The 11,870-nt window shown below is 45.2% G+C and overlaps 1 protein-coding gene and 2 non-coding genes across 3 annotated transcripts; all 3 read right to left on the bottom strand.

The window, feature by feature from the left end:
• Nucleotides 1–7,982: 7,982 nt before the first annotated feature.
• Nucleotides 7,983–11,367, bottom strand: rpl18a (ribosomal protein L18a; the record flags this gene model as incomplete). Its single annotated transcript, XM_038709049.1, is given in 4 exon segments — nt 7,983–8,129; nt 8,206–8,315; nt 10,260–10,389; nt 11,188–11,367. Coding segments are annotated over 4 exon segments (513 nt in total), but the record flags the coding sequence as incomplete, so codon positions are not given.
• On the bottom strand, nt 10,999–11,130 carry LOC119896227. Its single transcript, XR_005443187.1, has one exon. It is a non-coding gene; the product is annotated as a small nucleolar RNA SNORA68 (small nucleolar RNA).
• An 82-nt stretch (nt 11,368–11,449) lies between the features above and the next one.
• On the bottom strand, nt 11,450–11,582 carry LOC119896228. Its single transcript, XR_005443188.1, has one exon. It is a non-coding gene; the product is annotated as a small nucleolar RNA SNORA68 (small nucleolar RNA).
• Nucleotides 11,583–11,870: the final 288 nt, after the last annotated feature.

Raw genomic sequence — 11,870 nt, 5'->3', positions numbered from 1 at the left:
TTAACTTTGACGTTAGCTGAGATGCTAATTTTAGCTAGCGACAAACAGGCTTAAAACAAAATGTCCTTACCGGAGAAATGAGCGGCCGACTCCTGATGAATTTTTTCAGCGGCGCTGGTTAAATGTACGCAGAGCAGCGGAGACAAGTCGCCTCTATCCTGACTGACAGGTCGCCATATTAGCGGCTTGTCAATCAGCTTGTAGCCCCGCCCTAAAGCCTCCCCTGCTTCCTGGTCTCTGTTCCTCTAAATGGGACCATAATTTACTAAATGAACATCATGCTGTGTTGAAGAAGACTTGAAACTAACGACTGAGACTAGAAACTCATCAGGAAAGTGTTTACTGAGGGAATAAATCAGCTGACAAGTAGAAACATTTTCTCATAGACTTCTATACAATCACACTTTTTTCTGCAGCCGCTGGAGTCGCCCCCTGCTGGCTGCTGGAGAGGACGCAGGTTTAAGGCGCCCCCTGCTGGCTGCTGGAGAGGACGCAGGTTTAAGTCGCCCCCTGCTGGCTGCTGGAGAGGACGCAGGTTTAAGGCGCCCCCTGCTGGCTGCTGGAGAGGACGCAGGTTTAAGTCGCCCCCTGCTGGCTGCTGGAGAGGACGCAGGTTTAAGTCGCCCCCTGCTGGCTGCTGGAGAGGACGCAGGTTTAAGTCGCCCTCTGCTGGCCGCTGGAGAGGACGCAGGTTTAAGTTGCCCCCTGCTGGCTGCTGGAGAGGACGCAGGTTTAAGTCGCCCCCTGCTGGCTGCTGGAGAGGACGCAGGTTTAAGTCGCCCTCTGCTGGCCGCTGGAGAGGACGCAGGTTTAAGTCGCCCCCTGCTGGCTGCAGGAGAGGACGCAGGTTTAAGTCGCCCCCTGCTGGCAGCTAGAGAGGACGCAGGTTTAAGTCGCCCCCTGCTGGCTGCTGGAGAGGACGCAGGTTTAAGTCGCCCCCTGCTGGCTGCAGGAGAGGACGCAGGTTTAAGTCGCTGGCAGCTAGAGGACGCAGGTTTAAGTCGCCCCCTGCTGGCTGCTGGAGAGGACGCAGGTTTAAGTCGCCCCCTGCTGGCTGCTGGAGAGGACGCAGGTTTAAGTCGCCCCCTGCTGGCTGCTAGAGAGGACGCAGGTTTAAGTCGCCCCCTGCTGGCTGCTAGAGAGGACGCAGGTTTAAAGCTCTTCCAACATGGCTTCACTTTCAGATCTGGAGGTTCCCGCTTGGGTTTACTCCAAATATGGGTTATGATTAATGTTCCTGTTTGCAATTTGATGGGTGACAATGATTTTTAGCTCACCTGTTAGAGCACACGCCCCATGTACAAGACTAAGACCTTACTGCAGCAGCCTGGGGGTTTCAGTCGACCCCTCTCTCTCTCCTGTTTCTAAATGCCATGCAGTGTCCTGTCTCTCTCATTAAAGGCAAAAAACAGCCTAAAAATATCTTTAAAAACAGAAAGGCCTCAATCAAAGCTCATTGTTGGGGCCTGCTCCAGTACAAAGTCATCAGGGGTCAGTGCTTCAGTATCGTCTGATTGTGTCTTCGTGTTTGCGGGGTTGTTCATGTAGCTCTGTTTACTTCCTTCACACCGGGGAGTCCTGACTCCGGCTCTGAGGGTTGGACCTGACCACAGTCTGGTCTCAGCCTCTGCCAGGTTTACTGTTCTGTGGCCGGGGCCGAAGGCTTGAGGCGGCCGGGAGGATTTGTGGATCCACGGCCTTCCAAGGACTCTCCGTGGGCACCGAGTGGCAAAGCCTCAAGCCACAAGATCCACAGGGGATAAAGGCTCTTAGTGCAGAGGCTGCAGGAAGCAGCTGGCAGGTAGAGATGAGGTCGGGCCGGGTTGGACGTGCTGACGGACGTGGAGGAGGTGGAAGGCGGAGAGGAGAATTGTCTTGAACAAGGGAAAAGTTATTATTACTATAGACTTCTGTAAACCGCTGAGTCCTGATGAGACAGACCAAAGAACAGATTCATTCAGTGAGAAAACTCTTAACAGGATATCTGAAACCCTCAAAGTTCTGCCTGACCGTCAGGGAGTCCCGGCCATTTAACCTCTGTGATTGGTTCGTTAGATGAAACGGTATAAATATTTCACATTACCATTATAGTTGCCAAAACTATTATTATTACAGGAACGTTAAAATGATCAAAACGTACTGAAACAATCACTGAAACCATTTCAACAAGTTTTTATATTTAAAACCACAAATAAAATTAACTTTCTGTTTGCATAAACATTAAAACAATAACAGCCAGTACCTTATGTAAACATATGAAAACAAGATCAAACGTGCATTAACATTAAAGATGAAGAAGTAAATGCAGTGACCCCATGCAGTGACCCCATGCATAATTATATAAATACTTAATGAATGAGCCCAACAGGTGACATAAAAAACAGAGTCTTGTTCGGGAGTTTGCAGAGTTTCTCCTGTTGGACACTTTTATAACAAATTAAACAACAGCTGGATTTTAAATAAACAAAATATGTCGGTCAGGAGATTAAACCGCCAAAGCGCAGTAATCAAACACGGTTATTAAAATTAGAACAGTAATACTAACCGTCGGGAATTTTACCCTGGTCATTAAACCGGTAATCGTTTCATCCCTAGTTGTAACAGCTGTTTTAATGGTTGCTGGAGTCACCTGAGGTCACGTCTGAACGGCCGCTGTTGGCTTTGTCACAGCGACGCTCGTTCAGACGTGACCTCAGGTGACTCCAGCGACTCCAACGCTCATCACGTCTAATCAACTAGAGGTTAAATACAGTAGCTTCCACGCCAGTCGGTCAGAAGTGATCATCTTCAACGAAATCCGGTTGCCCTTGATTGAACCTTCACAGACAAAATTTACCAATCGGATTCCCAATTGATTGATTTTTCTGATAAATGTCAGTTTGCGTGCTGCTTTTGCAGCTGGGACGTCGTACGGCGGCCCTGAGAGCTCAACACGCTGTCGGCAACTTAACCCTAGTTCACACTACACGATTTTAAAGCCGATTTGCCGGTCGGCGAGCTCGGTGACCGTCGGGCTGTGATCGTGGGGTAAATCTGCGATCGATCGGCGGTCGCCAGTCGTTATGTGTGAACTACTCAACGATGCATCAAAACGGCTTCCCGACACATTTCTGACACATCGCCGACTCCTGCCAGATATCTAGCACGCCAAATATCTGGAGGAGTCGGCCGACTCGACATCCACATTCAGCCAATGAGAGCAGGCGGCTGCTTCTTACTCCCCTCAGCTCTCTGCAGCTCAGACGATCCCTGCTGCCTGCGTGTGCTGATCCATCCTTTCACCCTGATTCTTTGTCTTTATTATAACAAACAGCTGTTTCACGAGCAGGTTTGCGTCATTTCGCTTGTGTTTTCTTGACAAAACGTGGTTTGGACGTGGTTAGTCTGCACGAGCCTTTAAGAAAACATCTTCACAGATTTGAGAACACCATGCGCAGTATTTAGAGTGGAAAAAAAGCAAATACACAAACAAATACAGAAAAACATAGTTGATGACAACGGATGAAGTGAACAATCTGGCACCAAACTCCATTCAGAAAGTGATGAAATCTTTCACACCAGGAGCTGCACCAAGCTGGTTTCAAACACCTCTTTAAAACACTTTCTGAGCAGCTCTGTGTGCGTGAGCGCCGTTAGCAGGCCCGTGCTTCACGTTTCACCTACAGGGGGAAGTCTACAGTATTTCAAACATTTACGTCGGGCAGGAGGTGCAGCCAGTTACACTTAACGGCCTCTGACTTCTTGGCGATACGGCGCTCACAATGAGCTCCGCTGGGAACAAGGCTTAGCTTTCTGTGGAGTCAGAAAACCCTGAGAACGTATTTCTAAACAGTCTTTTAATTCCCACAATAAAAAAAAAGTACTGCAGTACTATACTGAGCGTCTTTGTGTGGAATTGATTTCTGAGGCTGTAACCTGCTTCCTGTCAGAAGTGCCCTTTAAAGAGCTGCTCACAAATAATGGAAAATGTTGCTGCTAAGCACTAATAGTTGGATCCGGCTCATAAACATGCGGCTGTATATTAGAATTTAATTAACCATCAGAATCACCGGTTTCAGTCCCATTTTTCTGCTGTTTGCTTTGGAGCGAGTTCCACATACCGCCGGGTGAAGTCAGCGCTGACTTCTTCTCTTCATGTATTTGAAATGATTTTACATGTTTATGACTGTGACTCATTGAAAAGAATGTTTTCCATCACTGAGTGAGGTCTGCTCTGCAGCCACCCACTGCTCCCACTCCTTCATACACACCCAGTTAACTCCCATCAAACTCCACAGCACCTCCAGCTCCTCTACTGTAACAGCAGCCGGCTCCCAGCATGCCGCCTGATAACGAGCCAGACGGCGTATCATAACGAGCTTCCACTTTCTGACTAAAGCTGCAGATAAAACCCCACTTTGGCAGAGTCCCCTCATCACTGTGTTCATTTATAACCCACCTCTAATGCAGGTTTGTGCAGTTCAACACTGAAATCTGCCTAAAAAAAGACTCTCAGGTGTCGTCTGGACGCAACGTGGTTTGTTTTGATCACTCCTTGAGGAACTGATGACATGGTGACCAGACGTCCCCGTTTTCCGGGGACAGACCCGGTTTTGGTGGCCCGGTCCCCTGGAAATGTCCCCGTTTTTAACTGTGTGTTAATCATAGACTGTTTAAGATGTTAACAGACCTGAAATCAGATTTTACGTGGCCAGAAATAATTGGACAGCAGAGCGGACAGGTGTCGCGCGCAGCATTTAACATTATCGCCCTGTATCTTTACGACTGCAGCTGCTTTTATCAGGATCAAACAGACATAACGTCTTATTAAACATCACTTTATGTCCGTGGTAACAGCAAAGGTTTGCCTTTGTGAAACTTTTGTGGATAATCACATAAAGAGTTTGCAGTTTATGGCGTAATCAGTCCTGACGTTTACGTGATTAAACTCAATAATAGAAGCCAACACATAAAATCCATTTGTCTGCTTGCCAGAAACTGATTGCATCATCTATGGACTGAAAGACTGAAAAGAGTTATATTTGACAGATTATAAAATTGAAATTGTCCCCCTTTTTTGTTTCATATATAACAACATTACATTTTTTAATGACATAAAATGTTTTCATTTCAAAAATCTGATTTCTGAAATGAACACCGGGAACATTTTTTTTGTTTGGTGGTCAGTGTGCCATTAAAAAAAAAAAAGTTATTATATATGAAATAACACACTGATTCTTAGGTCTTATAGTGAGAAATTTTCCGAGGGTTTTTAAAAATATCTTATAAAATTATATTAATTAAAAATCTATTAAATATTTTTGTGACATTTTATTTGTAAATTTGTGGGGACAAAGGGCCCATTACACATATCACATGGTTATTTTGAATAAATCCTTTGATACACAGCGGACTACCAGAACAAGGTCAACACACTACTAAACTGAGACACTGAGACGAGACCCAACCAGCGCATACAAGAAAAAGGCCAAAGAATATCTACAACAGCGACAGAAGGACAACACCATCACCCGGGAACAATATTTGTGTCCTGGAGAAGCCAAAGAAGGAGCCCGACTGCGGCCGATTATCAGCAGCATTAACTCGGTCACCTACAACATGCCAAACACATTTCTACCATCTTAGCTCCTCACCACGTCCAAAACTCTGTTGACTTTGTAAACAAAGTTCGAGGACTAAAACTGGACCCAGATGAAACCATGGTGTCCTATGACGTGACTTCTTTGTTCACCTGCATCCCCACCACAGAGGCGGTATCGTCGATCCTGGCAAACGACCCCGCTGAGGTTAAATAGCTGAGTTTCCCTGCCAGTCAGTCAGAACTGAAGACGTCCAGCTGCCCTTGACTTTAACCTTCGTTGGATAACTATGACCTGGACGACTGAAAACCTTCACAGACATCCTTTGATAAACCGTTCAGTAAATGTTTGGCCATTTAATATATTTTCACAGTAAACCCCCCCACAAAATAATAATCTGACTCATCTGAGTAAATAAAAAATAAAGTTCAGATTCAGTATCTTTAACTCTACAGCACAATGACTACATGAAAGACAGAATATGATCCCTTTGCTTTGCTGGAAGTTAATTTAGACTCTTAATGTCAAACAGGTGAATAAGTTAGATATTAAATTCATCATTAAAAACATCTTTCAAAGCTCATTCTACGATAGTGGAAGATAAATACACCTGTGAGGACTTTCCTTCATCAGCTGCTTCACCTTCATGTCTTGGTGAACACCGCCACCGTGTGGACGGAGGCTGCAACAGCATCAGATGTCAGGCCTGCAGCTCTCCAGCGGGGTCAAAGGTCATGACCCCTCACATGTGTTGGTTCGAACTGTTGCGTAAACTCGCAGTTTCACCAGATGACGCTGCTGTTTGGCCTCAGCTGGTGGGAAAGACGCTTTAAACTTCAGTTTGAAGCAACATTCAGACACGCAAACTGGTCGGGCGTGAAAAATAGCCACTTCATAAGTCTGCGTAGATTTAAAACTCATCATTGTGTAATTATGAACCACTAAACTGGCTTCAGCTTAGAACTCTTGGTTCCTTGTAGTTGTACAAACAATCTCCCTCTTTCCTTGAGATCCATCTCGTCTTTTTGCAGATTTAGTTCATCTGCATCAGGGGTCGGCAACCTTTAACACCGAAAGAGCCATTTGATTTGGTTTCCACGGAAAAGAAAAAGCAAATACTGACATCTAAAATGAAAAAAACCCACATTTATTAAAAAAACAACAACAACCACCTCCCTTTCATGCTTCGGGGTTCACCCCAGCCATGCACTTATTAGTGCTTTGAACATTTTGAATTCTTGAAAAAATAATTTCTGAATGTCTCTTTCAAATAAATTAAAAAGCTGAACTTAAAATATCCATGTAGCAAACAAAAGCAGAAAATGCCGTGAGCCGTCATCCTTATAGTATCGCCTCTGGGCTTTCAGAGCATGTAGCGGAGCCTTGACCTGAATTTTAAAAAAAAGCACTGTGTCACTAAACAATGAAAAACAAATATCTGCATAAATATTTATTTTACCTGGTTAATGGGACTTCTGCTCCTGAACCTCCGCGCACAGCGTCTGCAAATCGGGGCTGTACGAAGTGACTTTCATCTTTACGCAGGACTGTAAGCCGTCGTCTGTTTGTTTTTAATGTAGTTCATGATAAAGAATAGCTGCTCACATGCATATGTGGATCTGAAGACGGACAGGACTCCAAAGGCGAAAAAAGAACTAACACAAATAAAATACTCTTCAATTTCTTTTTAGTAATTTATTTTCCCAAGCCACTCGGCGCCGCAGTAGAAGGATGAAAGAGCCACATGCGGCTCGCCGACCCCTGATCTACATCTTCAAAACGTGTGTGCATGATACTGATGCTGGACTCAGCAGTATTGCTTGTAATTTGACTCATGTAATCATCTAATTGATTTCCCTCCTGTGGATTTGACTTCCATCTTTCTTATTTCTTCTTTGCACTGAATCTCAAGTGTTTTACGGGTCCAGATTGTGTAATGAGGTAACTGAGATGTACTTACTGTAGCGTGTCTGAACCATGACGTGTCTTTTGCTGAAAGTTCACTGGAAATGTTTAATATTCTGTTTCCAGTGGCATCAGTCTGGGCTGAGGGTGTAAGCTGTTTACTAACTCGGTTGTTTAGAGTATTTGTTCTGTGTTTTTTGTATTTTCTGCACTACGTATGCCATATTTATTCTTTTCTCCTGTTGTATAATGCATGCATGTCTTTGGACCCTCTTGAAAACGAGATGCTGCGTCTCACAGGTCTATCCACTAATAAATTTAAATTGAAACACACAGTGAGAGAAGAAGTCGTCTGTTTGTAACGAGCATTTGGCTACTGCAACAAGAGAAAGCCAGAGATGATCCAGCAGGGATGTTCATGTTCAATAAACCACAGAGGGATCAGGTTGATCACAGAAGTTTCCAGCGTGCAGACAAATACATATAAAATCAGATGGCTCGTTTTCTATTAGATCATTTTTATTTTTTCCCGCACAAAGTGAAAAAACGCTTTTAGTAGAAGGTGTTGGGTCTCTTGGTGGTGAAGCGGGGTTTGTGCTGGCGACGCAGGACCCGGTGGGGCAGAGGGAACTTGATCTTGGAGTCCTGCAGGAGGAGGAGATTGGTTCAGTTTCAGACGGCAGGTTTTTAAACTGGACACAGAAACAGAGCGGAGACTCACGTGGAACTGCTTGATGGCAGGTCTGCGACACTTGTTGGCAGCGATGACCTGAACCTTCATGATCTGGATGGAGTGGGCGCGGGCGCGATGGCGAGCTCCCATATCACGGTCTGACGGACACAAAGGGAAACTTTAACACTCCTGAAGCTTTAAACCAAGAAGCCGTCAGGGTCTGAAATGTACTTCCAGATCAGAACAGACGCCTGCTGTCAGAGCGGGCTGATTAAATCTCTTGTCTTAAATAATTACCGGCATGCAAACTGGTCAGAGGAACAAAAGGTGAGGAGGAAACGAGCGGTCTGTCATGTTATTGGTTACTGGTGTCACGAGAACCAGGTGTGACAATATGTTGACGCCATTTTCTAGAAATCACCAATGCTGAAATATGTTTAGTAGGGGGCTCTGGAGGACCCCCACGCAGAAAATTAGGAGCATTAGACGCTTCATTTCCTGCAGGCTGGTGAATTTTCTGCACAAATTTCTTCCTTTCCTACATCAATTTATAGTGGAAATGTTTTTATTTATGTGAAGGGCAACAACATCCAAGTCAGAGCAGCTCTCAGGCAGTTTCTCCTGCAGTATCACACGCATGCAGCCACGATTTAACTCCTATTCTGTCATGTTGTCATGGAGAAAACAGACAAGAAGCCGTCACTGGTCGCTGCTGCACGTTTTGGGGTCATTTTATAAATCAGAAGCTTGTTTATTCTTATTTAAATGCACAAACATTTCTCAAAGCAAATTTGTTATTCATAACATTTCTTGCTACAAGCTATTTTTAACAAACGCTTTCAAAAAGTGACGGGGACATGAAACAGATGCCGACACGTTTGATCTTGGCGATTAGCTTAGCTACCATTACTGGTTAAGAACTGGGGTATAAACGCAGCATCAGGGCCCCGTGTCCACCAGAGCGTTTGTTACCAGCTGAAAACGCCAGCTGCTCTTCTGAAGACACCCAGCAGGAAGCGCTAGCGGGCGTTGAGGCGCGACGTTTTTTTCCGACTGCTTTAGTTGCTATGATACATTTGTTGCTGCGGTGTGGTATTTGTCCCGCCCCTCCTCTACTGTGATTGGACGCCCAGCGTCTCGTCACGCTGCTGGCGTTTTCGTTAGCTTGTAAAAACGCGGCGCTCCCATTTAAAAAAAAAATACACTGGTGTCAGAAAAAAAACAGTTTGGGGGACACGGGCCCCTTACTGTATCTGACAGGACAGCGAACATTGTAAGCCAGCTTACTTCTGTCTTACGTCAGGCTTGCTTTCCGACAGACAGCTCGTTCGGCGATCTTTTACCGTCCGGAAAAAATCCCGCCCTACTCTGCCTCTGATTGGCTGCTGGGCGGAGGCATTACGAGTGACGACTGGTTGGAGCCAGATGTAAAGTTGCAAAGCTACAGAGGACTCGTAGATGTAACTGCAAGGCCAGCTGCAGCCTCGTTATCCTCAAGATTAAATTAGAAACTTACATTTATATTCTTCCTGTTGCGCCGAGCATACTGCAAAATAAATCCGTTTCACAGTTTCCTACTGCGTACTACTATGAAACGCAGTAGCTACATACTGTAGTCCGTCACTGGAGGGGAGACGAGGTCGCCAACTTTGTTTAGATATGAGAAAAATATAGATATGCGCCCTGTGACTGAGCAGACAAAGCCAGTTCAAGCTAGCAAGTGAAAGCCACAGCTCGCTGATGAAGCCACATTTTAAAACGCTAAATCAGCTTTGCATCATGTTTTACGGAGGCCAAAGTGTGCCCACGTGGCCTCGCGCCATATTGTGTACCGGCGACACTGGCGTAGACGCGTTACTGTGCTGTCCCGGAGTCGGTGGCGGCAGCCGGTATGAAGGTCAGTGTGATTGAAAAAGATCAGACGAGACAAACCTGGTAAACAGATGCTGAACAAGGAGAATCAAAGTTTACACAGATTCTTAAAGTTTGGACCCTGAAAACCAGAAATCAGCTGATATTTACAAATGTGTGCGGACTTTGAGTCTAAATCCTCCCTGAAACCCCAAACGTCTCGCACAGATCAGACGTGTACTTGTACTCACAGCACTGTGTGACGGCTCCGGAGGTGGTCAGGTCTCTGTACTCTCTGTACATGTTGTGGGTGCCGCTGCGAGAGTCGTAACGCAGCCAGATACCAAAGTTCTTCACCTTCAGGGGGGTCTTCTCGTGGACCTGAACGGGTCAGACAAAAACAGCAGGACGTCGGTCATTTCACACAAACTGAAGTACAGCAGATTAAGACGTCTTCCAAAAACTATTTCAGTTCTTCAGTCTGTTAGAAAACTCCCTCCGACTAATTAACTCAAACATGACAAAAGTGTTGACATGTGTGATAAACAGGAATAACTTTGACACAAACGGTGTTTTAAACTGAAAAACTCTTTTCTCTCTTGCACTGATTGCACGTAGACTTTCCCCCTCAGACGCAGATGAAGTGGGTGCCAAATTAGGAAAAAGACGTTCAAAACGGATCGTTTAACAACCTGGTGAACACAGGTCTACGCCCCCGGTACCGAGTCGTCACAACCGGGTTTGTTGCTCCGTTCTGTTATTTGGAACGTGGTTGTATGGACAGAAATTGTGTTTTGAAATTAACTCCCAATAAAAGTCAACATTGAAAACAGTAAAGTTTGCCAAAACATGGACATCTAGGCCAAATGGTTGAGGAGATATTACCGATTTATTTTGAGTTTGTTATTTTAGGAGTTTATTTTCAGCTGACCCAACTTAGACCCACATTAATTAGAGTCTTTCTATTCTTTGATTATTTAAAACGTGATGATTTGTGGACCCTTGAATTCACTTTCAGAGGCACGGCAGCATCAGAAAGGCGACAAGGATCAGATTTCTGTTTGCACACCAGACAAAATTTCATACCACTGAGATGATATGACCTTTGGGTTTGGGTGCACGTGTCAGATAATCCCGACCAGATGATCCGGTCGAGCATCGTGTGGTTCAGACACCTACCAGGCCGCAGTAGACGGTCTCTCCAGAGGCCTTCTTCATCTTCCTCAGCTGGGAGACGAAGTACCAGAAGCGGGACTTGGCCACGACGTGGTTGGGGGCGAAGATCCTCATCCGGTAGAGGGGAGGGGCGGGATTCTTCGCTGAGGGCAGCAGACGCCCAACGACTTTGTACTCCCTAAGCTGCATTCAGAGGAAGAAGAGAAAAATCTGTTAGGACACAAGTGCATCACACAGATGTACACGCGAGGCGTTTAAAGGCAGGACTTGTTGACCCTTGGATTCACTTTCAAAGGCACGGCAGCATCAGAGAAAGGCGACAAGGACCCGTTTTCTGTTTGCACACCAGACAAATTTCATACCACTGAAATGATACGACCTTTGGGTTTGGGTGCACGTGCAAAAAGGTGAGTACGTATGTATACACACACACACACACACACACAGGTGGTGTCATTTTAAGTGTTCAAGTTAGCTGATTGATCCAAACTCCATTCACAAAAACAAACATTTTAAAGCTGTTCTCCTGCTGTCTTGCTGACAGACCTCAAAAAAGCATCATGTCACACGTCTAACAAATCGGGATAATGTTGTAGTTAATTCGGCATCATTTTAATCCGTTTATTACAATTAAATAAACTGAGTTAACAGGAAAACGTTCACTTTGGTTTCATACCGCTACAGTC

Source organism: Micropterus salmoides, unplaced genomic scaffold (assembly GCF_014851395.1).
Source record: "Micropterus salmoides isolate LMB-PRFRI ecotype aquatic unplaced genomic scaffold, ASM1485139v1 Ms_hic_scaffold_9, whole genome shotgun sequence".
Lineage (NCBI taxonomy): Eukaryota > Metazoa > Chordata > Actinopteri > Centrarchiformes > Centrarchidae > Micropterus > Micropterus salmoides.
This window is presented reverse-complemented; position numbering and strand designations above follow the sequence as displayed.